This window comes from Astatotilapia calliptera, chromosome 3 (genome assembly GCF_964374335.1).
Source record: "Astatotilapia calliptera chromosome 3, fAstCal68.1, whole genome shotgun sequence".
NCBI classification, from domain to species: domain Eukaryota; kingdom Metazoa; phylum Chordata; class Actinopteri; order Cichliformes; family Cichlidae; genus Astatotilapia; species Astatotilapia calliptera.
Window position 1 is genome coordinate 37,527,964 of NC_137424.1, and position 26,305 is coordinate 37,554,268.

General features: G+C 41.7%; 1 protein-coding gene across 20 annotated transcripts in view; it reads left to right on the plus strand.

The window, feature by feature from the left end:
• The window catches only part of LOC113018655 (adhesion G protein-coupled receptor L3), a 272,591-nt gene that overhangs the window by 49,641 nt on the left and 196,645 nt on the right, over positions 1–26,305 (plus strand). For all 20 annotated transcript variants that reach the window (XM_026161922.2, XM_080290287.1, XM_080290288.1 and 17 more), the window contains one exon: positions 24,838–25,078. In XM_026161922.2, the coding sequence (XP_026017707.2) occupies positions 25,024–25,078 (55 nt within the window). In that variant the 5' untranslated portion in view covers positions 24,838–25,023. The remainder of the gene's footprint in view (positions 1–24,837; positions 25,079–26,305) is intronic.

Genomic DNA, 26,305 nt, shown 5'->3' on the forward strand with positions numbered 1-26,305 from the left:
TCCTCTGGTGTAAAACCGAAAAGGAACATTGTCATTCCGAATCCCCGGAGAAAGTGCTCTATTTTTTACTGTAACGAAGACGAGGATGATGTAAATAAACTGCGTTTACTGTGAACCTCTCTTCTTTTCTTTGTCCATACATTCTACTTTCCATGCCTCTTTCCCCATAATCCTTGCGCGACGTGTTTTTTCCACTGCATTGTCCACTGGTTTGGATTTCAGTAATCTATGGCTTGGATGTTGTAATCCATTTCTGCTGCCAGAACATAGGGAGGAATATTGGATGTATTTTTTCTGGCTCTTTTGTTTAACGTCCTATAAAGATGGAAATCTGGCATTTGTCCTTTAATTTCAAAGTAGGCTGTGTTTAGTGGACAGGAGACCATTATCCAGATTTCAAGAGGTAAATAGTAAGATTGAATAATGAGCCATTTCGGTTCCCCTGCCTGTTCTTTCAGTCTCCACTGATTGTGCATGGAAAAGGACATCAAATGCTGCGTTTCTGTTCAGTTCTTACTCAGGCTATAGGAAATTTCTGGAGCACGTTAATCCAAAAATGTGATTATGATTTTTTATTGTTGTATGGACAAGTCTGGGGTTTTTTGTTTGTAAACAACAACGATCTGTATTTGGATGTGCCGCGTCTCCCAAGGATCATTAATTCTAAACACAATCTGACAGATTTAATCAATCTTTCTGGCTGAACCTCGATGCGATCAACCAACTAATAATTTCCCCTTGCAGAAACGAGATTCTAATGATATCTGCATGTTGCTGCTCTCGTGGTCTTAAAGACACGTTAAACGGGCAGCTTTCCCACATAGACCGAGCTCATCAGTTCGTATTACTTTTCTCTCCACGCGGCCTTAGCTTTTCCATTTAAACCTGCTGTTTGCATCTGTGGAACCGATCGATAAACCAGCAGAGTGTGTTATTTGCATGGCGCTACTGTGGAGACGACCAGAAAAAGCAAGATGATGCACAAGAAAACTCTATCAGGTTGCTTGACTGCAGTTTTCCTTTTGACCTTCAAAGCAGATCTATTTGGGGGACTAAAAACAAATGCAGTGATTTTTTTAACTCGCACGGAAATATCAAGGACGGTGAAGCGGAAAGATTTTCAGACTGGTTTTCTTGTAGTGTTCTCGGCCAATACCTCCCCAGCTCCCCTCCGAAGATAAACAGATCGATGTACTTTACTTGGGCACCCTTGGGATGTATTACTCAACACGTCATGACAAGCGGCACCAAAGCTGTTGTTCTTTTTTTTTTTTTTTTTGCCCACATTTCAGCCTCCCGTCAGATACATCTCACTTTCATAACCTGACCTCCACAGCTGTGGAATTTGAATACATACATATTAAGAGAAAGAATAATATTTATTCTTGGGCCGCCTCGCCTGATATCCAACTTACTCAAAGCCATCTATTGTGCTGTCAGATTTGAGCCTGACCATTTATTACAGTGTATAGGAGCCTGCGTAGAGACATTGATGGAGGACGCTGAAAACTCAGCTGTCTTTTATAGTGAGTTTCACTTCGAGATAACCAATAGTAAGAGGCATGTGTGTGTGTGTGTGTGTGTGTGTGTATATATATGTATGTATATATATATATATATATATATATATGTATGTATGTGTGTGTGTGTGTGTGTGTGTGTGTGTGTGTGTATGTATATATGTATATATATGTATATATATGTATATATAATGTGTGTATGTATTAGGGGTGCAACGATACACAAAATTCACGGTTCGGTTCGATACTTTGGTGTCACGGTTCGATATTTTTTCGATACAAAAAATGTTCATGCCTTTTTAATTTGTCATTTATTAAAATTATAAATATATATTTTAACTCAAAAGTACAGTTTTTAAATTTAACCCTAACCCTTGTGCGTGTTTTTTATTTTGACAGCGAATGCGCACCTGCGGACCACTTATGTGCAGCCCTGGTTATTTAGCTCGTCATATTGCAGCCACAGAAATTCTTTTGTCCATGAAACCATAAAGCTGCACTTTCTTTTTGCCTTATAGTCTGATTTGTCATAACTTCTCCGTTTTGTGGTAAGCTTTTCTTTGGCTGTCACTTCTTCACCCTGACCTGTCTTATTTGGCTCAGCAGAACTGAAATATATATCTGTCTGTGAAGGTTCTCAGTCATCCAGGTCATCGTAGTCAAATATAAATCCTGCTGCTTTTACACACGGACTCACATAAGCTCAGCGATTCTCTGCGCGATCAACCTCTCACATGTTTAAGCTGCGGGAGATTTCACTTGTCATGTTTGCATAGTAAGCTAACGATTAATAAGACGATGTCAGAGGAATTGGTGCACAAATTATCATCACTCACAGATCAGTGCTGTCGCTCTCTATACACAGTTCGCACGATTGCAAAGTGAAAGCAAAAAAACAAGCGCAAATTCAAACGCGATTTCAATATGTCACATATTGACAGTGGCTCACCGATGCCAATGACATAATTACCCAGCTACATTTCTGAAAGAATGCAAAAGCATTGACATATATTTTTCCTTCTTACAATAGCCCGACGGGCAGGGAAGAGATAGATTTTGGTAGCCCGACTGAAAAAATCGCTAGCCCCAGGACGTCAGGCTAGCGATATTGCAAGCCCTGTATCTGATTGAGGAATCATGCATCTTTGGAAAAGAGAGTTTATTACAGAGAAATGTCTCTTTCCAAAATAAAAGCTATACTATCCGCTTCTTCTGGGCTATATTCTCAGCAGCATATTAAACATATAAGGAGAATCATGTGCTAACAGCTGTCTAAATGACTCGGCTAAAGTTAGTAGCATGCTTGTTGTTTTTGTCTTTGCACTAGGATGATGTCGGCGTAAATGTGCAGTCATATTCGTTGTGTTCCCACTAGTACTTTCAGGTTAATCTCGTTGAAATGACCTTAACACCACAACACGGCAAATCTCCGTTAACGAGCTACCGCCGATCGCCCCGTGCATGGGGCTAGACGGCCAACACGTTAACGAGCTAACTGCGCTAACACACTAGTTCACACCAATGTAATTGAGCATTGCATGGCACATCCAACATACTGTTTTACTTTAGTCCATGACTCGCTTACCTTCAGGGTCATACGTCACATGAAAACCAAAATAATTCCAAACGCCAGATCTGAATGAGGGTGGGGGAGGTGCCCTGCGCTCTTCCTTCTGACTATGCTGTCTGTGTTGAGCGCTCAGTGGATCTGTGCTCGACAGTGCAGCCTAGGCGGAGTAGTCGAACGCAGATTCACTGAGCGCTCCACACAGACAGCATCGTCAGAAGGAAAGTTGATAAAATAAATTAAAAAATTTGTATTGTTCGATACATATGCGTACCGAACCGAAAGCACTGTATCGAACGGTTCAATATCGATACGAGTATCGTTGCACCCCTAGTATGTATATATGTATATATATGTGTTAGAGGCAAGCCAGTGTTTGTAACCTTCACTGAGGTCTTGACAAAGCCTTACAATACTGAAGGCAATAGCTCAAGGATATCCTTCTTATGAGTATTTTCCACTTCTTCTTCTTTCTTTTTTTAAATCTCTCACAGACAGCTTGAGTTTATCCTTTTGTCCATCAGTTTACCGACAACACTGCTGAAAGTTGATATGAAGCCATATGGCACCTTGAACCCTCAAACTATACTCATCTGAGTGCTTCATTTTTCATACTAACACGAGGTCTGTGTTATTTATAATTCATGTAGGAGAAGGGCAAGTTTCACACGGATAGCCGGGACGTTCTACGCATATTTAAGCGATTTCAACACCCACAAATTGCGGACGCCTTGTCTGCTTTAATTCAAGAAGATTTTTTATTTATTTACTGGTTTTTTTCTCCCTGGCTGTTTGACAGTGTGACCCAGAATATGTTGCCCTATTAGAAAGTAATAACGGGATAAATGGCTTTGCAGATGCATAATAAAGGAGCAGTGTAAAAAGACTGCAGGCGCTAAATAATTTCATTTTCAATCATTTCAAATAGGACCCATCACTGGAAATTAAACAATAATGATTTGGGGTTGTTGTTTGTTTTTTTGCATGACTGGAATGGCGCTGCTGTATTTATTTAGTGGAAAGTATCAAATTTTAAGTCTAGGTCGTAGCTTATCCGTCAACATGTTTGTACAAAGTCGAGCTATGCACTTAGCGCTTGTTTCCTGTTGTGCAGAAAGCGCCGTGTGAGCGCAGCTGTACATTCGTGCTTATCGCACTCAATTTGGTCTGAAACGTGAGCCGAGCTTCGGGGCTCGGCTTAACTGCGTCGCCCTGGTGCTTAACGTGCATGTCGGGCTGAAGATGTGGATGAAGACATGTTCTGACTTTGCCATTTGTGCCCTGTGTGTTTTGATTGCAGCTGCACGGCGCTGACGTGCCACTTAGTGCAGGAAACGTGCTGAGGGAAAGTGAGCTACTCGAAGCTGGCATGCATAGAGAGTAAAAACATACAGATACTTTAACCAGATGTTCTTGAGCCCTTTGCCCAGTCGCAGCTGCGAAACCTAGCATTTTGCTTTCATACAATAAATTATGTAGTTCACAATCACGCTGTTTACATGCACTTAAGTAACCTGGTTACACTCAGCTTCTTTTTTGTCTTTTCAATCTGTTATATAAATGAGAAGCTCGTTGGCGGTAATCAGGGTCAAGGATGACGTAATTTCACATAATCTGATTTCTGGAATAGCCAGGTTTTTCCAAGTAATCAGGTTACTTAAGTGCTCTCTAAAATTATAATCCGTTAAAAGGGGATTTTAAATATACTCTTTATGCCTGCATACATGTGTGTCATTAAAGGTATGATGCTAAAACAGACTCTGTGCACACTGTTATCCTCTGTGAATGATGATTCATGCAGTCACATGATTAGCTGTGCATATGGTTGTGAATGCAAAAACGTAACTGTAAGACCTAACTTACAAACCTACATCTTCTTTTCGCTCTGATTTTATTCCAAAACTTCAGACCTGAATTGAAGCTTCTGCTCTCTGTGACTTCTTGTTCCTGCCGTAGTTCACAGCTATTCACAATGCTGCTGTGTCAATGCAGTGTTGGAAAATTTGGACGATTGATATTTTTTTATTCAATAATTCAAACTGCATGGATGTGGGCGTACCGCATGTCTCACTCAGTGACAGCTGGGAGAGTCTTCAGCTACCCTGCAACCCTGAATCAGATAAATAGAAGAAAATAGATGAATGGATGGATTTGGGTTTCCCCTCCCAAAAGCAGGTTATGTGCAAAATCACGATTGTCAACAACATAAGATCATCAGAGTTGATCACCCCTGCTGGGTTAGGGTTAAGCTAGTTTGGGGTTTCTGCAATTGCATCATAAGCCTTAGGGCCCTCTTGGCCTACGTTAACTTTCATTCATTTCAGATGGAAGCTTTTGCTAAATTTTACTGGCCCTTTCACATGTACCCATATAGCAGTTGGCAACTGCCTGGCATTCACTGTTTTCTAGGGGAGAAATGACCGGTTGCGAGTGTTTGTCAAAGGTTGGAGGCTATTGTTATCATCTTTATCTTAGTAGCAGTTACTAAGTTACTAGCTTAGTAACTGTTCCTGGTAACGATTTTTACACAAGTGAAAAGACCTGAAAAAAAGAAAATGTTAAAAACGGTACAAAAACAGGCCATTGTTGTTGTTTTCAAGTTGAATGAAAATTGCTCTATAAATAGTCTGATCGATTGACTGATTGATAATTTTCAGTGGTGTTTTATGTGTTTAGCTAATGTTCATCCAGGTGTGTGCACTGATGGAGGCAGGCTAAACCATTTCCAGTTGCATGTGAACGAGGTCAGTTGGGATTTGGTGCACGCCCGCTGCTACTGATGCTGCTTTCAGCTCATGTTTCAAGAGAGAAAAAAACTTCCCAGTGCCTCTCTCTGGCTGTCTTCCTCATTTCTCCCCTCCTACTCTTTCTGTGCCATCACTGAATTAGCCATTAAAGTTACAGCAGGCATATAGCACGAATCAAGTTATTAAATTCTTCTGAAATCACTCGTTGCATTGGCACTTGTATATGCGGGCCACATTATGAGTCACTGCATAATACTAAAAGCAAGAAACAGCATATTCATAGGCAATAATTGCCATGTTAAAATACCTGAGGTGCTAAGCAGCAGCGCTAAGTTTAATCAAATTTTAATAAAGTTGTCATGAAATTTGAGTCACGATTGTGCTGCTTGTTTATGCATGCCCTTATCCCATACTCGTACACACAGCTTCGTCTAAGTCATTTAAATATTTAAGGGGTCGTCAAAAAAAGCTGTCATCGACAATGCACATGGGGGAAATCGCTCAAATCCGCTGAGTTATTGGCGCTATTTGTGCCGAGCGTCAGTGCATGGATACGGGCCCTGGATCGCTGAGGTGTGCTTCAATCTGAATAATGACTCGCAGAGTCAGACTGAACAGAGGACATTTCTCCGTGTCACTCCACTTAACACGTGCCCTTTCGATCGCGGTGACAGGTCCGTGCATTTGACAGATCGTCTGCTGGGATAGTTGTTGATATATCTCGCGTGTTGCTGTCCTTAAAGAAACTAAATTAAAGCGCAGCGTTATTCAAAGGCAGCACAGACAGTCCCGGGTGAAACGTGAGAAAAGAACAGGGAGAGAAATATGATTTGCTCAGGTTTCCAACACATCTGATGGAAAGGGCAGTGGAAGTGAGATTTAGAAGAAATGCTACAGTCGGTATCAGGGTCTAAAAACGTTGCTTACCACTTGACATCATCCTTTGATATTACACCTGGTTTATTATGTTATTGTTTCTTTGGAATGAGTTTAATTATCGTTCCTGTCTCATTTTCCGAATCCAATTTGTGCAACTATTGGTAACATAAAATTACATTGCATTACCCTTTGTAAACCTTCGTTCTCATTATGATGATTCAGAGAAATCGTTCCCATGCTCACATTACTGTTAATATACACACGCACACAAACACATAAATTCAGCTTTGGGCAGTATCTGCGGTCAAAGTAGATGCCGCTTAAATGCAGATAAGGCTGCGGCGATCGGAGCAGAAATGATTGCAGTTCACGCTCGTGGGCTTTTCCTCACACAGTTTAGACAACAGAAAACAGCAGCACAGCAGTACATGTTGCCATCATCCAGCTCTTCAGAGACTCAGTCACTGTGATGTGTCAGAAGAATGAAAGCTATGTTTTTCAAAGATAGGGCTGTTAAAATTTCAGGCTTCTCAGTAGATGGCGTCGGGATATGTCGGGGCGCAAGGCGCCATCGGGGCAGAACTGGCAGGGGAGCTCATCTCACGGAGCCACCATGCTTACATGCAGACATGAAAGCAAATGATTAAGGGAAATCGGCTGTAGAGTTTGGAAAGCACTATGTTTCTCCGTTTGTTGTCACGATAACTGTAAAAGTTGTGATTACATGCACATAGTCAGCAATCATAAATTCTCCCACTACAGTTTTTTTCAGTTTCAGACGATGTTTCTTTTTTCCCCACTGTTTTAGGCTTGCGTCTTTCAATTGAATACATAGGCAAAGATGCAATCTCGTAAGTAGCAGTGTTAGTGGAGTTTCTGACAAACCCTTATACCAACAGAAAACTGGATTTTTTTGTTTGTTTGTTTAACTGAGTCACATTATAAAGAGCAAAATTATTTTCCGGCAGCAACAAATGTCGCATTGGTTGGGAACTGTAGCTGTGTCTAATACACTTCTGCAGCTGTAGAGAGAATTTACAGCAGCAAAGATGATGAGGGATTGATTTAAAATATAACTACAATGCCCATGATCATGATGATGGAGGAATATGTTACCCAGTGCAATACTCTAACTCAGTCATGTGTTTTCAACAGTGTCTGAGCTGTGGTGAGGCTCTGTAGAGTAGACAAATAGCTGCTTCAGGCTTTACTTGTATAAAATCACTGTTTGGTTCAGGGCTTTTTATTGGCTGAAGAAAGTAAAGCATTAAGTTTTTTTTTTTTTCTCTCACTGTCCTTTTTAAAAATACAATTAATTTGAGTGTTTGTGACGGGGTGAAATAGATCCCGACCGATGTGAAATACCGATATTAGCTCCTGGCCGATACCCTTCACTTGTCGATGTATCGGTATGAACATCTGTGATCGTCAATGGATGAAAATTTTAAAAAGTGAGTAAATGAGTGGAGATTATTGTGGACTTCAGGAAGCACACAGCCCCACTCCCCCCCATCATCCTGACTGACACCCCCATCACCTCTGTGGACTCATTCCGCTTCCTGGGTACCACCATCGCCCAGGACCTGAAGTGGGAGCCCACCATCACCTCCGTCATCAAGAAAGCCCAGCAGAGGATGTACTTCCTGAGGCAGCTGAAGAAATTCAACCTGCCAACACGGACGATGATGCAGTTCTACACTGCAATCATCGAGTCCATCCTCACCTCCTCCATCACCGTGTGGTACGCTGGAGCCACTATCAGGGACAAACAGAGACTGCAGCGTGTTGTGCGCTCTGCTGAGAAGGTGATTGGCTGCAGACTCCCATCTCTGCAGGACCTGTACACCTCCAGGACATTGCGGCGTGCAGCTCGGATCTCAGCTGACCCTTCTCACCCTGGACACAGTCTGTTTGACCTGCTCCCCTCAGGCAGGAGGCTCCGGTCCATTCGCACCAGAACCTCTCGCCATAAGAACCGTTTCTTCCCCTCTGCTGTTGGACACATGAACAATAACCGTATGACTGTTCCCACCACTAACTCATGACCCTACGCTGTGTTCACTGCATCATTACATGTTTGGCACTGATCACCACCTGCACTCATGTATATATCTTTCAACGTAGCACTCTTAATTCTTATTCTCATGTATATATCTCATGCACATATCTTCCCACGTAGCACTTTTAATTCTTATCCCTACTTTTATTTTTTTCCATGTCTATTTAAGTGCTATTTATGACACTATGTTTGCACTGAAGCACCGCAGCAATTTCCTAATGTTGTAAACCTGCTCAACATTTGGCAATAAACCCCATTCTGATTCTGATTCTGAGAAACCAAACCGATATCAGAGCGTGAAACGGACACGCATACAGAAGTTGGATTACCAGCAGGGGGAGATGATATACTGAAAGCTAAGAAGTCGCTACTGATCAAGTAAGGTGTGAAGTACATCCCAGGCTCATTCTGTGCCAGAAACAATTAAGCTAGGTAGCTATGTATATAAATGCTTTCCCAGGATTACTTTCATGTTGGCTTGAGGTAAAATATCTCCCTCTGCTGGTACATGCGTGTAATATCGGCGAGATATCGGCTTTTTAAAACCATCAAATATCGGTATCAGACTTAAGTCCTATATTGGTCAGGTTCTAGTTTAAGGAAGCTCAACAAGTAACGTGTGCCCAGTCATACAGTACATAGGACTGGGCAATAAGTGTGGCTTTTTAACAAACACAATCACAGTCCTGAACTTTAATAGTTTCTTTACATAACTAACCATCAAGTTTGCAAAAACGACGCAATGTGTGAAAAGATTTTTACCAGCTTTGAGCCACGCGAGACTAAACACCCTTCCAAAGGTGACATCTGCGCACACACGCAGCCGATTCTCCCCTCTTTACTGCTAAAATGCATCAGATTACAAGCACATGCAGATGACACCATGCGGAGTCAATGTTAGGCATATGGTATTACAAATAAGGCCATTTCTTATATTGTCAATAAAATACTGTTCGCTATAAAATCTTCACTCTCCCCACCACCTCTGGTCATTTCTAAAATAAGGCTCTGCCACTTAAATGTTCACATATTAATCCTCCCTTTACTGCATGTGTCACACTACTCATTTGTCAGCCTCGGTTTGGAAGTATCCATCGAATTTGATGAAGCCTCTTCAAACACAAGATGGCAACAGATTTTTAGAGGGACGGCTGCCCCTGCTGTGGGAGCTCTAAGTCATCTGTTAATCAGAGGCACCCGTAATTATGCTAGTCGTGGAGCAGTTTTCATTTTTCAATTTGTATGACTGGCTTTGCCAAGAGTTGCCTAACCATATCCATTCTGAAATTCTTGACATGAGCATTGTGGTGTTGGCTGCAGTCATAATATTTCCACCCCTCCCGATGGACATATTAAACATGAGATCCACCAGTAATGTCTCACACAGATGATGTTATTAGACTTGCCAGCCCGAGGCATCAGCTGTGTGTATTGGACGAGTGTCAGAGCCGGGAGCTCCCCTCCCCCATTCCAGACTCCCCCCCTGTGCTGAAACCAACTGGTCCAGGAGCTGCGTGCCAGCCTTGTGGTGACTCGCAGAGACCCCTCTTTGCTCCATGTCCAAGTCAGAAGAAAGTCTCTGGCGCTGAAACCGAGGCCCTCGCACTCCCGAAATATAAGAAAAAAGTCTCCTTTCTTCTGGCGAGCGTTAGCGGGGGACTCTGGGTTGGGGTGCATGGAGAAGGGGTAGCGTGTAGGATAGAGTTTCAGAGCCTGCTTTAAAGTTAGCCCCCCTCCTCGCTCCTGATGGCCTGTCGTGCAGGTTGAATAACATTCCAGTGTCGGGCTGATGCAGAAATGAAATGAGGAGAATCAAACGAGAAAGGATGGAGGGGTGGGAAGTCACTTTCGGCTGAGCTTCGGGTGCCCCTCTAGAGAGGTGGCTGACAGGACTCCCCAGAATTGGAGTCAATATTATTCCGTCTGAGAGGGGTTTGGATGAATGAGACTCAACAGTGATGCAAAACAAACCACTGTCAGATTGGCATCAGTGTCAAAACGGTTTGATACTGACACCGTGAGTCAGCGCGTGGCCCGCAGAGTTTCTAAATTTACAACAAGCGGCAATCCAGATGGGAATACATCATCAGATTTTTGTCTTACAGGATTTTTCAAAACGCCAGCCTGTCCCTTCGAGTTAAACGGTGACGCTGGATTTAAGCTAACTGTTGTTAGTGTGTGTGTCATGTGTGCTAGCGTCGCTAATTAGCACTAAACGCAAACTACAAGCGATGCTGATGAAAGTGACACTGCTAGATAATTGATAAAGATAGTAAGTTTAACTGAAAATAGAGCCTTTTTAAGAAGATCTAAATGGGGAAACAGAGCGAGCCTCCCCGATCCCTTGATTGTTTCAGAGTCGAGAGGCCCTCCTCTCGTTTTTAACCTTGACCTAGTAATTAAAAGCAGACCTCTACCACAGGATCTTCGGGTGTAGCGGGGCTCATAAGGGGTCAGCTTGTTGGAAATGTGATCACGGGCACAGCCTACATGTGCAGTATAAGTATTTTGTATAATTTTTGAAACATACAGCCCATAATAGGAATAGGCAACGGATAAAAGGGCTCATTAGAGGCTCATCATCTGGGAACCATGAATGCATATACAAACGTTATGACAACTCATACGACTGTCAATAAAGAGACTTAATATGATGAAAAACTCATATTATGTCACATATTTCAGTCTAGTTCTCTAACTGACAGATTAACATTATAATCCCTATTGAGCCAATATAGTTACTAAAAAGTATTATACGATCGAGTGTCTTAAAAAACTCTTGCATTATTCTATTATGCACGTACGTAGTATGTATTAATTATTCCTAATTGGTTCAAAATCCTTACTTTGGCATGAAAAAAACTTTTTGGATCACTTCCTCTCTTTCTTTTTTTTTTGGGCCACTCTCTTTGGCCAAATTGCACTGTAGGTCATTCCCAAAGACCAGCCCAGCATTGACATATTCTGTATTGATTAGAAAAGAGCTAATGACATCCACTGTGTCTTCTGTTGTACCACCGGCACACACAGGAGGCAGTCTCATTAATAATGTTGAGTTCTGAGGGGCTTTGTGCAGTTTTTCTGTATATTTGAGTTGGTGTACTCCGGGAAGTCCAAAGCAATTACCGACTCCCTCGTTTTCATTCACTCCGTGGAGATGGCAGAACGGTGTTTGTGGCTGTGGAGTAAAGTGGATGAATAACATTACACCAGAGTGCAATTAGGACTTGGACCCGGATCACAAGTCTTGATGATTGTACGCTATGTAAATTAAAGTGTATTTTGGAGAGACAAAGGAGGAATGGGGCAGAGCACGTGCTCGGTGGTGGGGTGGGGGCGTGAGAGAGTTTGCGGGAGCAATTGTGCAAGAGCGTTTGTTATACAATGAGACCGCGCGTCTTCTGTGGTGTATCCGAGCTGCCAACAAACACACCATATCACGTCTTCTGGGTGCAAACCTTATTATTATGCTTTCCAGGCCAATCACAACACAATTGTTATGCCTTCCAGGTCCATCCGTCCAAACCCCTCATTTGAATCCATATTGTGCATTCTTAAGTCTTGGACTAGAGATTTTCCTGTAATAGACTTTCCATTAAAGTGCGTCGCATCAGTCCACATGCACGCTCCAATCACAGCGCTGTAAAAGCCACATTTTACACAGCGTTTCTGTACTTTGACATTCGCTAACTACCCCCGACCGTTGTGTGGCTGCCTCACCCCAGGAGACCTCCTCTTTTAGATTTAGATAGGTTGCCTGCTGAGTCCAACCCAAACACGTTCTACCACTCAGCCAAGAGACACAGGCAGGGCAAGGTCGTTGGATTGTGTATATATAAGTGTGTGTGGTTGCCTTCCCAAAGTGAAGGTGCATAAAAATGCAAAAAGGTGCGCACACACTCCCACAATGCATTATCTCCCCCCGCTGCACACTGCAGGTACTCTCCTGGTTTGATGTCTAAAACATCTAACTAACTGGCCTTTACTATTGCGCTCACACAGAAATTAGACAGAGTCGCCACCGATAGCATCTACCCGGTGTCGGTGTGGTTCGCACTTCGCCGGCCTTCATTTCACTTCATTAAGTCCCTCGCCTTTGCAGATTTGTACATCACACCAAGTTTTTAATGACTTAATTAGAATTAGTCAGCATCTAGTGAAATTAAGCCAATAGATCCTAAATGGCTTTTTTTTTTTTTAAGTAGCACAGCATGTAAGTCCATGCTGCTGAGTGTATAACACAAGTAGTCCATTAGCTGGGGCTCAAATGCCATCTTTCACTTTTTCTTTTTAACACACACACACAAACCTAACGTGAAATAAGTAATAAGTAACTGTACAGTAGTGTTAGCATGTGTTTGAAAGTGTGTGTGTGTGTGTGTGTGTGTGTGCTGTGGACAATAGGTAAGATCAGGAGAAAGAAAAAGGGAGAAAAAAAACAGGTTTCCTGAAATTCAGCAGACATTTAGATTGAGGTTGATATAAATCTAGAAGTGAGACCAGGCACCTCGAGACTGGCTGTGATTTGTCAGACCTGAGAGCTTTTTCCTGGACAGAAGAGAAGAGTATTGCTCTCTTTGTCCAGAGACATACCCCATGAGGATGTTTGCCCAGACCAATCAGACTTTCATCAAACTTCATTCTGTACTAGTCTAAGTGAGGACTTTGTGTCCCCGCTGCCTGCCAGCTCTCTGCACTTCTTCCATAGATTACTCGGCAGGCACCTCTTCCCTACAGCTGGGAAAAAACAAAACGCCCAATTAGAGATGATTATCTTTGAGCATTTCCTGATAAGTCGAACTCAGGGAAGAGAACAGAAGGTGTTAGGTAAGGGATGGCTTTCCGGGGTGAATGTGGACCATAATGATTTGAGCCAAGATCATATTAACTCATGCTTCATATGATCTTATCTCGGCTGGCAGCTACTATCAGTGCTTCTTTTCTTAAAAGTATTAGTATTTTCAAAGCATTGTGCATGGGCAGACAGTCAAATTCAGTATAAATGTATCAGTATATAAGTTTTAGCGTTACCCACATTCTTCCCCTTCCTATAAACGTCTTTTTTTTTTTAGTTGAAAGTCAGCCCTCAGGTCTTGCACCAGGCATTTGCAAGTTTATTCTTGCTCCCTAATCGATCACTCCAAAGCCGGGTCACCGGGGTCTCGGACGAGAGCAGCTCTCTCACGTTTCAGCCTGCATTTTCTAAAAGCCGCCAGACAACACTAAAGGAGCCTACGAAGCAATTCACCTTTAACCCCAGCGCCAACTATGTTTGGATGATTATTTACCCTTATTTACCAGGTGAATAAGACGCGGTCTGATTCAACAAGGGCGCCGACTGTCGATGACCACAAAGAATGCGTCTGGGTTCGTTGGTCTGTTTGCTTTGGTTCTCCGAACACATTCTTCGAGTGTTAAATGTTGTCTTTGAGTACTTTTTATGGCTTTTAAAGACTACTTTGAACGAGGTCACTAAAAATAATAAGCCGCTGAATGCACGGGTTTAACACAATTAAAGTTTGGGGTAGAAACATGGGTCAGGATGAAAATGGGAACAAGAAAATAAAAACCTGACAACGATCAATGAAAGGATATGTGCCAGTTCTGGTCCCACTGAGCCAACAACTTCCTGCAAAGAAAACATACCACACTATATTTGCTGCATCGATTATTTGTTCACGCCTTCATATTGATATTTGCACATTTAGGAACGTTGCGAGGACGGGGACATTTCACACAATAAAAGGGCAGTAACAAAAGATTTGCTTTGACTGAAATGTCACCGTTAAGCCTCGATAAAAGGACCTTCTAGTGAGCGGTGAATTTTCTCCTTCTGAGTTCACAAATGAGATTGTCACATTACTCTTTACAGGGAGTGTGGTCCTTCTCTGTTTGGAAATGTAAAATCGTCTCACTGACATTAATCAAGAGTGACAGAAAATATGTTATTGGGAGCTTTCTGAAGAAAAAAACATGCACATAACTTGAAATCAAATGCACATTTTTTTGCTAGGAAGATGGTGATTTATTGAAACATCTGCAAACATACATGGAAATAAAGGATAGCAGCCAAAAACAGAGTTTGTACAATTCTAACAAGCTTTAAAGTCAATATTTGCTACGACCACCTTTGTTTCTCAGCACAGCCTCAACTCTCAGGCAGCTATCTCGCAATTTCCTTCAGGAATAATTGTCCAGGCTTCCTTGAAGACATTCAAAGCTCTTCTTTGGATGTTGTCTGCCTTTTGTTCCGTTCCCTGTAAAGATGATCCCACGCTACTTCAACAATGTTGAGGTCCAGGCTCTCGAGAGGCCAATTCATGACTGATAGTGTTCCACTGTGTTTTTTTCCCATCCAGGTATGCTTTTACTGCATGTGTTTGGGATCATTGATATGCTCAAAAACAATCTTTTTTTGTATTTCTTAAAGACACGACTTTCAAATACTGTTCCTCTGCTGTAGATAGTTGTTTTTCTTTTCTAAGGCTGCGAGTTCTTCTTTTGTCCTCCACTTGTCAGCTTTCCTTAATGTTGTTAAGGACGCACTGCACGCCATGGTGAGATATGCCAAGTTTTTGGCTAACACCTCTTGGTGAATCACCTTGTTGGTACAAAAAATACTATTTCGTGCCTGTCAAAATGTGTTATCTGGCATTTTTCATTGATTCAGCTGAAGAAATGGGAACAAATGATGTGTTTTCTTTTTATGACAGGCTGCTAGCAACAAAGTGCATAGAGGCAATTTAAAGTTGGGTTTTTTGGGGGGGCGTTTTTTGGCTAAGTTCATCGCTTGAGTTAGGTGCATTTTTTAGGCTTGAATAATTTGTAGATTAGTTGTAGGTGGCTTAAACAAAACAAATAAAAAATCCAAGGACCAAAGTGAAAATGAGTGAAAAAGCAGCCGATCTCCAAAGAAAAACTTTGGGAGACCTTGAGAACTTTTTCTGATTACAAGAAAGTCTAGTGCTTTGGAAGCAAAACATGTATGATGACTAGTAGCTAACGACTCTGCTATCTGTGTCCACTGTCGCCGCTTTAAACTTTTTTTGACACTTCCAGGCAACCAAAAATGATCCAGTGAGTCATGGGGCCGTCTTGGCTCCCCTCCCTGCTTCCCCTTTGTGAACCTACACCATCACTCCAGGCTTTCGTTCAAGAATTCTAGCTCAAGTGGTCACTGATGGACACGTACGCGTATATAAACACACATGCCTTCTGTTCAAACAACCAGATCTTTCTGCTTCCGTCGTCTCACCCTCCTCCACCTCCTCTGCCTGTCTTGCTCTGCCTCTAATTTTGCTGCAAGTGGAGTCCAGGTGGAAGCCATTTGAATTCCCTGTGGTCGTGACCACTGTGGTTGCTTGTGACACAGTCATACCTCTCATTTCCAGACCATTTACAACATATTCTTGCCATCGGTAACACTCATGCTACAATCATTATGCCACCTAGACACACCATTGCAATTTGCGGTCAACAACACTAACACAGACACGCAGGACCAGATGGAAGGCAGAATTAACATTGTAATCAAGTCTGTGTTGAGTGCATGCAGCATAATACATTATGTAGTTGCTGAAAATGTGCATCACATTTGCCTGGCCATGGATGCCATGCAATTCGTGTTTTAAGATTTCATTATATTTCGTGCACTTGGCTCAGCATCACATAATGATATTGAAATGCATGCACCATTGGGATCAGTGTTATTGACATTGGAATTTGCTGTACCCCTGACTCAGAGGCTGAGCTGAAATTGCTGTTGTTGTTTGTGTGTGTCTGCGGGCGTGTGTGTGTGTGTGTGTGCGTTGCGTGTGTGTGTGTTTGTACAGTTGCGATTTCCCCTTCCTTCTCAAATCTGGCAGGGAATGAAGTGTCAATTGGAAAATTATGCAAATGCAGTTAGAGGGAATACAAAATGGAAGGAAATTGAGATCTGAAAAAGTCAAATACAAAGAAAGTAAATTGAGATTTTTCTGAGCAGATGCCCTCCAAACATGGATTCATCTCAGTTCAGACTGTGCTGAAAAATGACACCAGTAATTAGAAAAATGGTTGGGTTCGGCTTTGTTTCAGGCATTGAAGGGTGCAGCTTGTATTATATTTCTTTGTTAGCTTTCTGGCTCGTATTCACAATGCTTCATGTGGTTTTCAACTGACCATATGTTGTTCATTCTGAAAGCAGTGGCTTGTAGATATTTTGAAAGCCAATCCAAACTAAACTTTTATTAGGAGGAAAATTCAGATATAGATTCTAGAGTTTCACAGCCGATAGCCTAGCTGTCTTTCCCCATATGTCCGTTCACACGGTTTGAGCTCAATGCTAATGTCAAGCTGTTAACATGACTTTGCCACAATTTGGATACACGAGTTGGAACATTGCAAAGTGGAAAATGACACACTTGCTTGTGTTCTCCATGAATTTCAACAGGGTTGTGTTCAAATCAAGCACAGAAATTGTGCCTTTACTGGAAAAGATGATTGCAGATTCTAACGTTAGCTTCGTAGGCAATCAGTTGCCAAGCCTCTGACCACAGACCAATACCGGTCCGTGAGTCATTTGGTACCGGGCCGAGAGAGTTGAGGGTTGGGTGTGAAATTTATGGTTTTCAGGGCTTTTATCGTTATTTTTGAGTCGTTTTTATCATTAACTCAGTTTCCCTGGGTCTTTTCCCGTGTGTTATGAATAAATCTTCGTTTTTTTGGTTTTATTTTGTTGTATTTATCCGCGAAACCTTAAAGGCCGGTCCATGAAAATATTGTTGGACGCAAACCGGTCCGTGGCGCTAAAAAGGATGTTCTACGCTCATATATGAAAATTTAACAAAGTCTAAACACAAATCAGTGCTATGAGATTCTTTCATTGCTCCCTGAATAACTAGCACTGGTACTGCTGTTGGTGACCCGTGTTCCCCTGCCGGCTGATTATTAGTTGATACTACTTCTACTTTTGCGTTCTTCATCTGACGTTTTGACTGTTACAAGTCCATCATTCATAATGCCCTGCAAATAGCGCTATGTAATTTAAAAAGTAAAAAAAAAAAGATATTCAGAAAAACAAATAAATGAGTTTAGATACTCATTTGAATCAGTATCAGTACCAACAGACATGCAGGCACAAAGCTCCTCCCCTCACTAGCAGCTGAACGTGTGAACAGTAACAAATATCTAAACGTTAGCCATGTGACTATTACCAATTACCCCACATTAGCCATCTATTAAGTTATTAAGTTAGCGGCTAATAATAAAAGCTAATGTTAATGTGGGTGGGAGGTAGGCAGGCAGCCAATGTTATCAGCCCTGCCCGTCTGCAAAGTTAAAGGACAGTGTTAATTCAACATAATTCGTTGTGTCTAAAAAGTGTTATGTTTCTGTTATGTACCAGACTAAAGCTGAGAAAAGTCTAGCAGCAACAAGACAGAAACAATTGCAGCTTGTGTTACAAACTCTATTTAATAAACTGTTTTATCAGCGACATAAATAATGTGCCAAGCCACCAGCAGCACAGTAAATAAACAGGCAGTTGCTGAACATATGCATGGACTAGTATTGTTGATTAACTTTATTTAAATATTCTTACTTAAAATTTTTCTTAATGTGATCTATTACAATTATTGGTATCAAAAATTGTATCTGTATCCGGTTGAAATTCCACTATTGTAACAACCCTCCTACACAATTTTAGCCATCTATAGTTTAGGATGCTGGCATGCTACCATGAAACAGATGGTGATGGGGAAGTATGGGTGAGATATTTCACTCAAAACCTGAAATCGTAATGCTTCTGTTGTGGCTACATTGCCAAACGTGTACTGTGGTATTCAGTCGTGATAACCACCGATGTCAAAAGCCAGAAGCTGAAGAAATGGTTTTTACCTCAGAATTATATCCAACCCTGCCAATGCTATCCATCCGTATCTCTGAAAACAGCTGTCAGCATAACATAATGGCAATATATCGATGCTGCTGCCTAGAGGAAATCCATACTTTCCCTGAGGTTGCCTGGCATTCAACGTTGAGGTCACTGTGTTTTATACCTATAAGCCCCGTTGTGCTCATACAAATGTGAGTATCTTTGCTTTGAGTGGTGTCTGCTTCAGTCTCCCGTAGCCACGTAATATGAGGCCCGTTTTAGCTCGAATCCAAAATCAATCCTGGCCACATAATGACTTGCCGTGTTTGTGGGCACAGCATGCCAATTGCTCCTGCAAGGTGATTAATGGCCAACAGGTGAGGTTGTCATGGTAACCTGTCCACCTGAGCCAGTATGGCAACAACAGCTGACGTGAAGGCTGTACATTGAATCTAGTCAGTGATTAATTACCTTCAAACATCAGTTCACGTGATCCCCCCAACCTTACGTCTTCCTCTCGCTTTTAATGGGTTTTATTCCTTTTTCAATCCATCATTCATTATCCCCCCCTCTACCTCTCCCTTTCTGTCCTCCCATCCTCTTATCCTCTAGTCCTTTTTACTGTACATTCCTCCCCAATTCTCAATAGTCCATCCGTCTCTCTTTCCTGTCCTTCCTATTACCCACCTCTTCCTCTCTCTCTTTCTTTTTCTTTGTCTGGGATCCATTTGTGCTGCATTAGGCAAGATATGCTGAGAGAAGAAGAGAGGGAGGATTGAAAGAAGGAAGACGTGGAAAATGGATAGTGCCTGAGCTTTGCATTATAATGGAGAACTGTCTCAAGGCAGATTTGCCCTGCCTTTAAACGAGGCATCCATCTGCATTTATTCACTGCATGTGTGTTTTTATTTCTCTCCCTTGTGGGAGTTCAGCTCATTCCTATAGCAACCCGGTGTACTGTTAAATATTTGTAATGGCAATTTGTTTTATTTGTTTTTGCACCCAGGTTTTTTTTTTTATTGTGCACACAAGTAATTTCCTCTAATGGATTGTGTTGCCATTGTCTTCCAGTTGGGAAGTGTCCTATGTGTCAGGAGGGGTTACAGTGCCTTTGTGTGCGAGGAGGAGCGGAGGTAGGGCCCCATTATTTAACCCAGGCCATCAGTCACACTCAACAAGCCTATCATATAGGAGCATTCAGACACTGTACAGGCTAAAGTTAGCGCTATTATCTGCCTGTCAGTGGCTAGCTGTGTTGGGGTCCCTTGTGGAAAAGCAATTGTATGAGTGAATGCCTTGCTGCTCACGTTGTCAGGCTCCAAGGATGCACGCAGTGCCTTTAAAAGACCACTCTCCATTTACCTTTGGTTTTTCACACCTTTCAGCTCGCATTAGCAAAGCGCAATTATGACATTTCAGCTGAGTTTAGCATTATAAAATTGACCGCTCAATTTTAAGCCATCAGCAAGGTTTGGAAGCTCAACCGAGTGGAAAAAATAATCTTTAACCGTAGACGGAAAGCATCATCTCGGTTTTAATCATCTCAGCTCATCTCCTAAGATTTCCGAGTGAGTGCTCATCAATCATACTGTATGCAGACAGTGGGCTTGATTAATATTCATTTTATATGAGACACTTCATTTGCATGAACACACTGTCTGTCTCATAAAAATTACCAAGCCCTCCCTGCCGGTGTGATAAGCATCTGGACATGAAGCAGTTGAAAATCGGAGACATGCTACTTAACCTGATCCTACTTCATTACATAGCGTTACGTGGCAGGGCTTCAAGCATGCGTGACTAGTTATATCGCACTTCGTATGTCCCCATCAGATAACAGCGAGGATCAAGTTTCGCATTGTTACGGCGACGCTGAATAGAAGGTCTCCGGATTAATAGAAATCATTTTTGGTTTCCTCAGGTCGTGAAGTGACGGAGAAGTGCCCACCGGGGCAGTGATGCGAATCAGCCCGATGGCTATCTCACCGTCTGTATTGGTGAAACGAGAGCGCTGTGTGTGATGAAATCCAACATTTATAAGGTTTAAAATGAAAATCTACAGTCAACGCCGGCCACAAGTCAAAGTGAGGAGTCACTAAAAAGATGTTATTTGCCCGGGGAACATTTTTCATAACATGGTCCAGATGATTTGAATTGTTCGTGTTTGCTTAAGTTTTTCGTTATATTAAAGATCTTTGGGTTCTGGACTGGACATCTTGGACTTTAAGAGATTATAATGGAGAGCTCTTTTTATTTTGTGGCATTTTAAAAGGCAAGAAATCATATCTTACATCAAAACTAAGCCTGAGCAGTAATGAAAACAATGATTACACATAGCAATACATATCAGGCACTGTAGTAGGAGGACTTCTCTTTCTTTATCTCTGAGAATAGACATGTGGGTCATTTAATTATGTGTTTATAGTTTTAAGTTCTGCTTCCATGTAGGTACAGTTCAAGGATTTTTTTTTATTTTGACTCATTGTTCATATCAGATTTTTATTCCGCTGGTTTAGGAAAAAACTTATATTTACATCAGGTTATAATAAATTTGATTTTTTAAATGATATTTCCATAAAATTAATAAAATAACATTACTATTTACATTTTTAGTAACTTCTTATCCTTGTGCTCCACCTTTAGCAACAATGCTCAACAAGCATTAGCATTCCTGCGTTGTATTCGAAATTAAAATGCAAACACTCAATGAGTGAAATGTACCGTATACGTCTGATTTCTTATTCTGAAATATATTTCAGAGTGGATTTGTCTTCTTGACCCAAAGCAGAGTGAAGTGGTGCAGCAAACACAGTGCGGGGACAATGACTCAGATGTAAACTAGTAGTTGTGTATTTAAATATGTAAAGTACATGGAAAAAGCATGTAAAACAACTGGCATACTGTATTTGACTTCTGGTTATCTCTAATGCGCCGAAGCATTGGAGTAAAAACAGAGGAAGAAGGAGAGCTTCTGTAAAATATATGAAACGGCCTCCAACAATTTTGCAGGAGAGGAATTACACCGTAATGGTAACGGGTACGGCAGCAAATCCCGAGGTATCGGTGTGTTACGATTTCCTTTTAGCATGCGTGTGTGGAATTTATTCAGGTTTTCCTATCCGGCTTTCCAAGATGATTTTTTTTTCATATCAAGTGTCATTGACAAAGCAGTCAACACAGCATGACTAATTGCAGCATAACACATTTGAGTCTCACCCGGTTGGAGGAGCACGGGAGCATTATCAATGTCAAGATTGCGTGTGGTGTTTAGTAGTAAATCAGCAAAGCCAAACATCTTCTTCTGTAGCTTTTAACACTGCAATGTCACACCAAAGGAGATGAGTGTTCAGCACGTTTAAAACAACGCTTCCACACATGATTAATGAACGTACACTTTTTAAATTTATTTATTTGGTGTTTTGATCCCATCACCAGCTGTGGATCTGACTTATATTGTCTTAACAGATTTATGTCCGTCATTGCTTCCTACTTTTTTTCTTTGCCATTCTTTTTTAATGCAGTCACGCAACGCCCACCCTCTCGCCCCAACAACCACATTCCTTACTTTTCCTATCACCCGGCTTTATCAGGTAAACTCTTCAGTTAATTAAAACTGTCAGGTTTCATCTTGGCTCCGTTGGCACGCACCACAGTTACAGAAAAAACCAAAACGACACCGACAAGGAAAAAAGTTGCGAGGGCCGTAATGAAGAAGTCTCCTTGATGTGGCTGAGAACAGACGCTACAGTTGTTGCTAGGTCTGCTAAATGTTGGCCAGCTTATCTAAGGGAGTTATCCTAAATCCCCCTCAGAACAAGTACCCTTGAAACGTCAGCACCATAATGTATCATAAGGCTCCTTCTGGAATACAAGACGAGCTGGCAATGCTGGACTAGCGTTCGGCCTTTTTTCTCCCCGCTTTCTCTAACGTTGAACAGGGTCCAAGCCTTTCTCATAAATATGTATTTTATGATGTGTTCTTTTGGCGCGCGATGCCAGTTTCAGTACCTAAGCCCACACTTTTTTTTTCTTCTTCTACTCTTTTTTTTTTTTTTTTTTTTTTTTTGGTAGAGAAAATTAACAACTGTGATAGTGTTCTTCATTTTATGTGATAATTTCTTAAGTAACACCTGTGCAAGTAGTTGCTGGTTAATAGGCTGTGCTGTGAGATGTGCCGTGTACGCTCTCACTAGCACACACAAATTCTAATTGTCTCCATCCCACTGAAAAAAAGCTCTCCTGAGATATAGGGGGGAAACAAGCACATGCCAGCAACCCTAGCTTTGAACTTTGTCATATATATATATATATATATATATATATATATATATATATATATATATATATATATATATATATATATATATATATATATATATATATAAAATTTTATTTTAATATTTTTAGTCTGCATTTTCCCAAACCTTATCCTTTGCTATAAAACTCCAATTTGCCGCTTGGACAGAGTGATTATTCCTGGAATAATGTATTTTTTATTTTGTCAAGGCAGTCTCAGCATCCGATTTGATGTCGTATTTAATTTAGCTCTCTGGCAGCTGTCAAAGTGTTTTAATAAAAGCACTGTTTACTCATAAGGACGTGGCTTTGATCAAGCACGCTCTTTCACACTGCTATTTTAACTTCTTTAGAGTCCCACAGTCATTTCTGCATGCACGGGACGGAGCGAACAGTACACCAGAGGATGGTTCGGTAAATGGTCTCCAAACTCCGGTTGAGTTCACTCATGGAGGCCTGCCAAGACTTTGCTAATGAGCACTTTTAACCTCTAATATTGCCCAAATGGCCATCCTATGCAGAGACCAATGATAGGCTTCTGTAAAGTTCATTAATATCTGTTCAAAAAAATCTGATTAGCCTAATCGTGGCTTTTTGAATTAGGATTAAGGGCTAGATTCTGAGATGGGTTAAGTCGCCACTGCTTGCACAGCGTGGGAGCTGATATGGAAAATCTGATAAACGTGTTTTACTCGTGTAACTTGAGATTCTTATGTCAGTCAACTTCCCAAGTTCCGTGTCCTTTGACGCAGCGCTTGACCTTTCGCAACCAGATTTTCGTCCCTCCCGCAAAGGAATTAGCTCCCCCATAATATTGAATGTAGTACTGACAGCCTAATGTGCAGCAGTGGCGATTGTGTAATGGATGCCAGGATTATGTGCACTCTTTGACTTGTGTCGTTTTACAGAGATTACATTTCTGCAGCAGATCATGGCTGATGGTGGATAATAGAAGGGTTTTGTAGATGAGGGGGGATAATCATTAAAGCTGATTTAACTTTAATATCATGGTATTTGTTTTATGGGGATCATATTATGAATCGCATCAGATTATATTGTTGATCCTTCTTTAACCGTGCACCCTATTATTCATTCACATCTCACTGTTATGTTACATATCTTCATTTTGAATAGTGGCACAGTTTTCAGGAATCGCCATGCAAAACATATTTGATGTTTGCAGCTCATTTTATGCTAAGTAGCAATAGCTTAGCAATGACTTCCTCCGTCAGGAGTTCACTCAGGGGGCCCTCTCACGGTGTTAGAGGAGGTTGAGGGCAGCTCTGCTTTGTGAACTGTTTTGCCGACTAGAATTTTGGAAAGAAGCCCAGCAGCAGCACAGCAGAAAAATGTCCATCGGTGCAAAATCTCAAACTGCTAAGTTATGGTTCTTACCCGCAGGAAAGTGAAAACACTAGTGCGTTTCTTATGTCAATTGCCATCAATCCTTGAGAGAATACATGAGGTCTGGAGCACATATGCATAACCAATTCTCCAAATACAGCAGGGTGTGCTTCATCGCTCAGTGTTCGCCTCTCTGTGGGAGTGATTTGTTGGTAAGGTGTAAGGAGTTAACACTTCGGCGAGCAAACAACAACAGAATATCCAAAAATACCTTTTGTGGTTTGCGCTCTCTTAGCGTCTGGTTGATCACGCCTGGTATGAGTTCATATGACTGCAGACTGAGCAACTTGCACTGTGTCACTCGATGGCGACTTGAAACCCACAGTGCCATAAGGGCTGTGCATAAGGATTTATAAAGCCACGGGCATCCATCTGCCGCGCTTCTTACTGGAAAAGACAACAGTCCGATTGTTCACCAAGAAGTTTTTTGAGATCCCAAACCTCATTTACTTCCTGTCTTCTGTTCAGCTCATAGGCATGTTGTTTTTTTGTTGTTGTTTTGTTTCTGACAGACTTTGGAAGGCATCTGGAATCCGAGCAACAAGGCTTGCTGCGGTCCTGTGGGAAGTGTGGCGCAGTGGAGGGATCGGTGCCATAAAGGAAGCACCCAGCTGGGGCATTTGCCAGCAAAACACTGAGTACTGAACTTATCTGGGACCTTCAGCAGCGGGCGGTAAGAGGAGGAGGAGGAGGAGGCCATGTTGACCGCACGCCTGCTAGTCCTCGCCAGCCTCTTCGCACCAGCCGCACTGGGTGAGTTTGGCTCATTAAAGCAAGTGTTTGTGTCTGTGTGGATGTGCAGATGCAGGCACAAAACATGCCTCTTGCGTTTCCTGATTGGCATGATTTGAAGCTGTATCAGATTTTCATGTGTTCACTACTTAAGTGCCAGATTCTGTCAGCCAACTGCAGTAAAAGCCTCTGACTTTATGTCTGTCTTGTTTTCGCCGTCTATGCAGCTCCTCTCACTAATTAGCAGTTATTTTTACTCCCAAAACTCGCAGAAACTTTTTTCCCTACACTTTTCTTCTTTTGATTTTTCTGTCTGTTTTTTTTTTTTTTTTTTCTGTGATTTTTCGATCTATTTTTCGATCTGTCCCTCTTACTCTTGGCTCCATCTCTTGCTCTTCTGGCAATAGAAAAATGAACTGAAATTACTTTCAAAGAATCACTAACGCTGCGCTGGCTTTGTGGCGTACGTTTAGGATTGTTGAAAGTTGCAAGAATTAGGGAGGAAAAGAAGAAAAAAAGGAGATCTTTTATCACTTCATGAATTAAGATCTTAAGATTAATTTGCAAGGTCTTTCTTTTACCACGTCTCTGTAAACGGAAATCGCAGCGTTTCCCCTTGGCCTTCTGTGGATTGTTTCAGAGGCAAAGTAAATGAAGTCATTTAAATTCAGATTAAAAGTAGTCAGTGGTGGTGGTCTGGTAGCTCGGGGTGTGGATGCGGCTTGGGTTTAGATGTAGGGAGTGACGGGGAGTGGGGCAATGGCCCATAAAAATGTTAATTTAATATGGCGAGAACCATTAATGGGAGATTTGAGGCTAATTGAATTGTTTTTGTGCTGTGATATCTGTGGATGGGATGGGATTGTGTGTGTGGGGGGAGGGCAGGTAAAAAGCACACTTCTTCGGTTTTCCTTAATGCTCAGAAGAAGGTCAGGAGGCCAACAATACGTTGCAGGCTACATCCGTCTTTAGAGAGATCCATTGAGTAAAGGTTTAGGCATTACCAGGTAGTCGAACTGAAAATGAAAATTCATTTTTGCAAAAGAAAGGACTATTTATAAAGCTGTCTCGACTCCCTCCTTTGAGGAATGCAGGATGAACTCGGTGCTGTGTGGGTAAGAGCTGTTGATGATTGCCACTATTGAAAGTCTGGTGGGAAGGAGTGCTAATGATGGCGAGCTAGGCTTCCTTTTCCCAGTGGAGCACTGTTAGCCTAGCGTTCTAGGTCCTGTTTTCGGGTTGAAATAC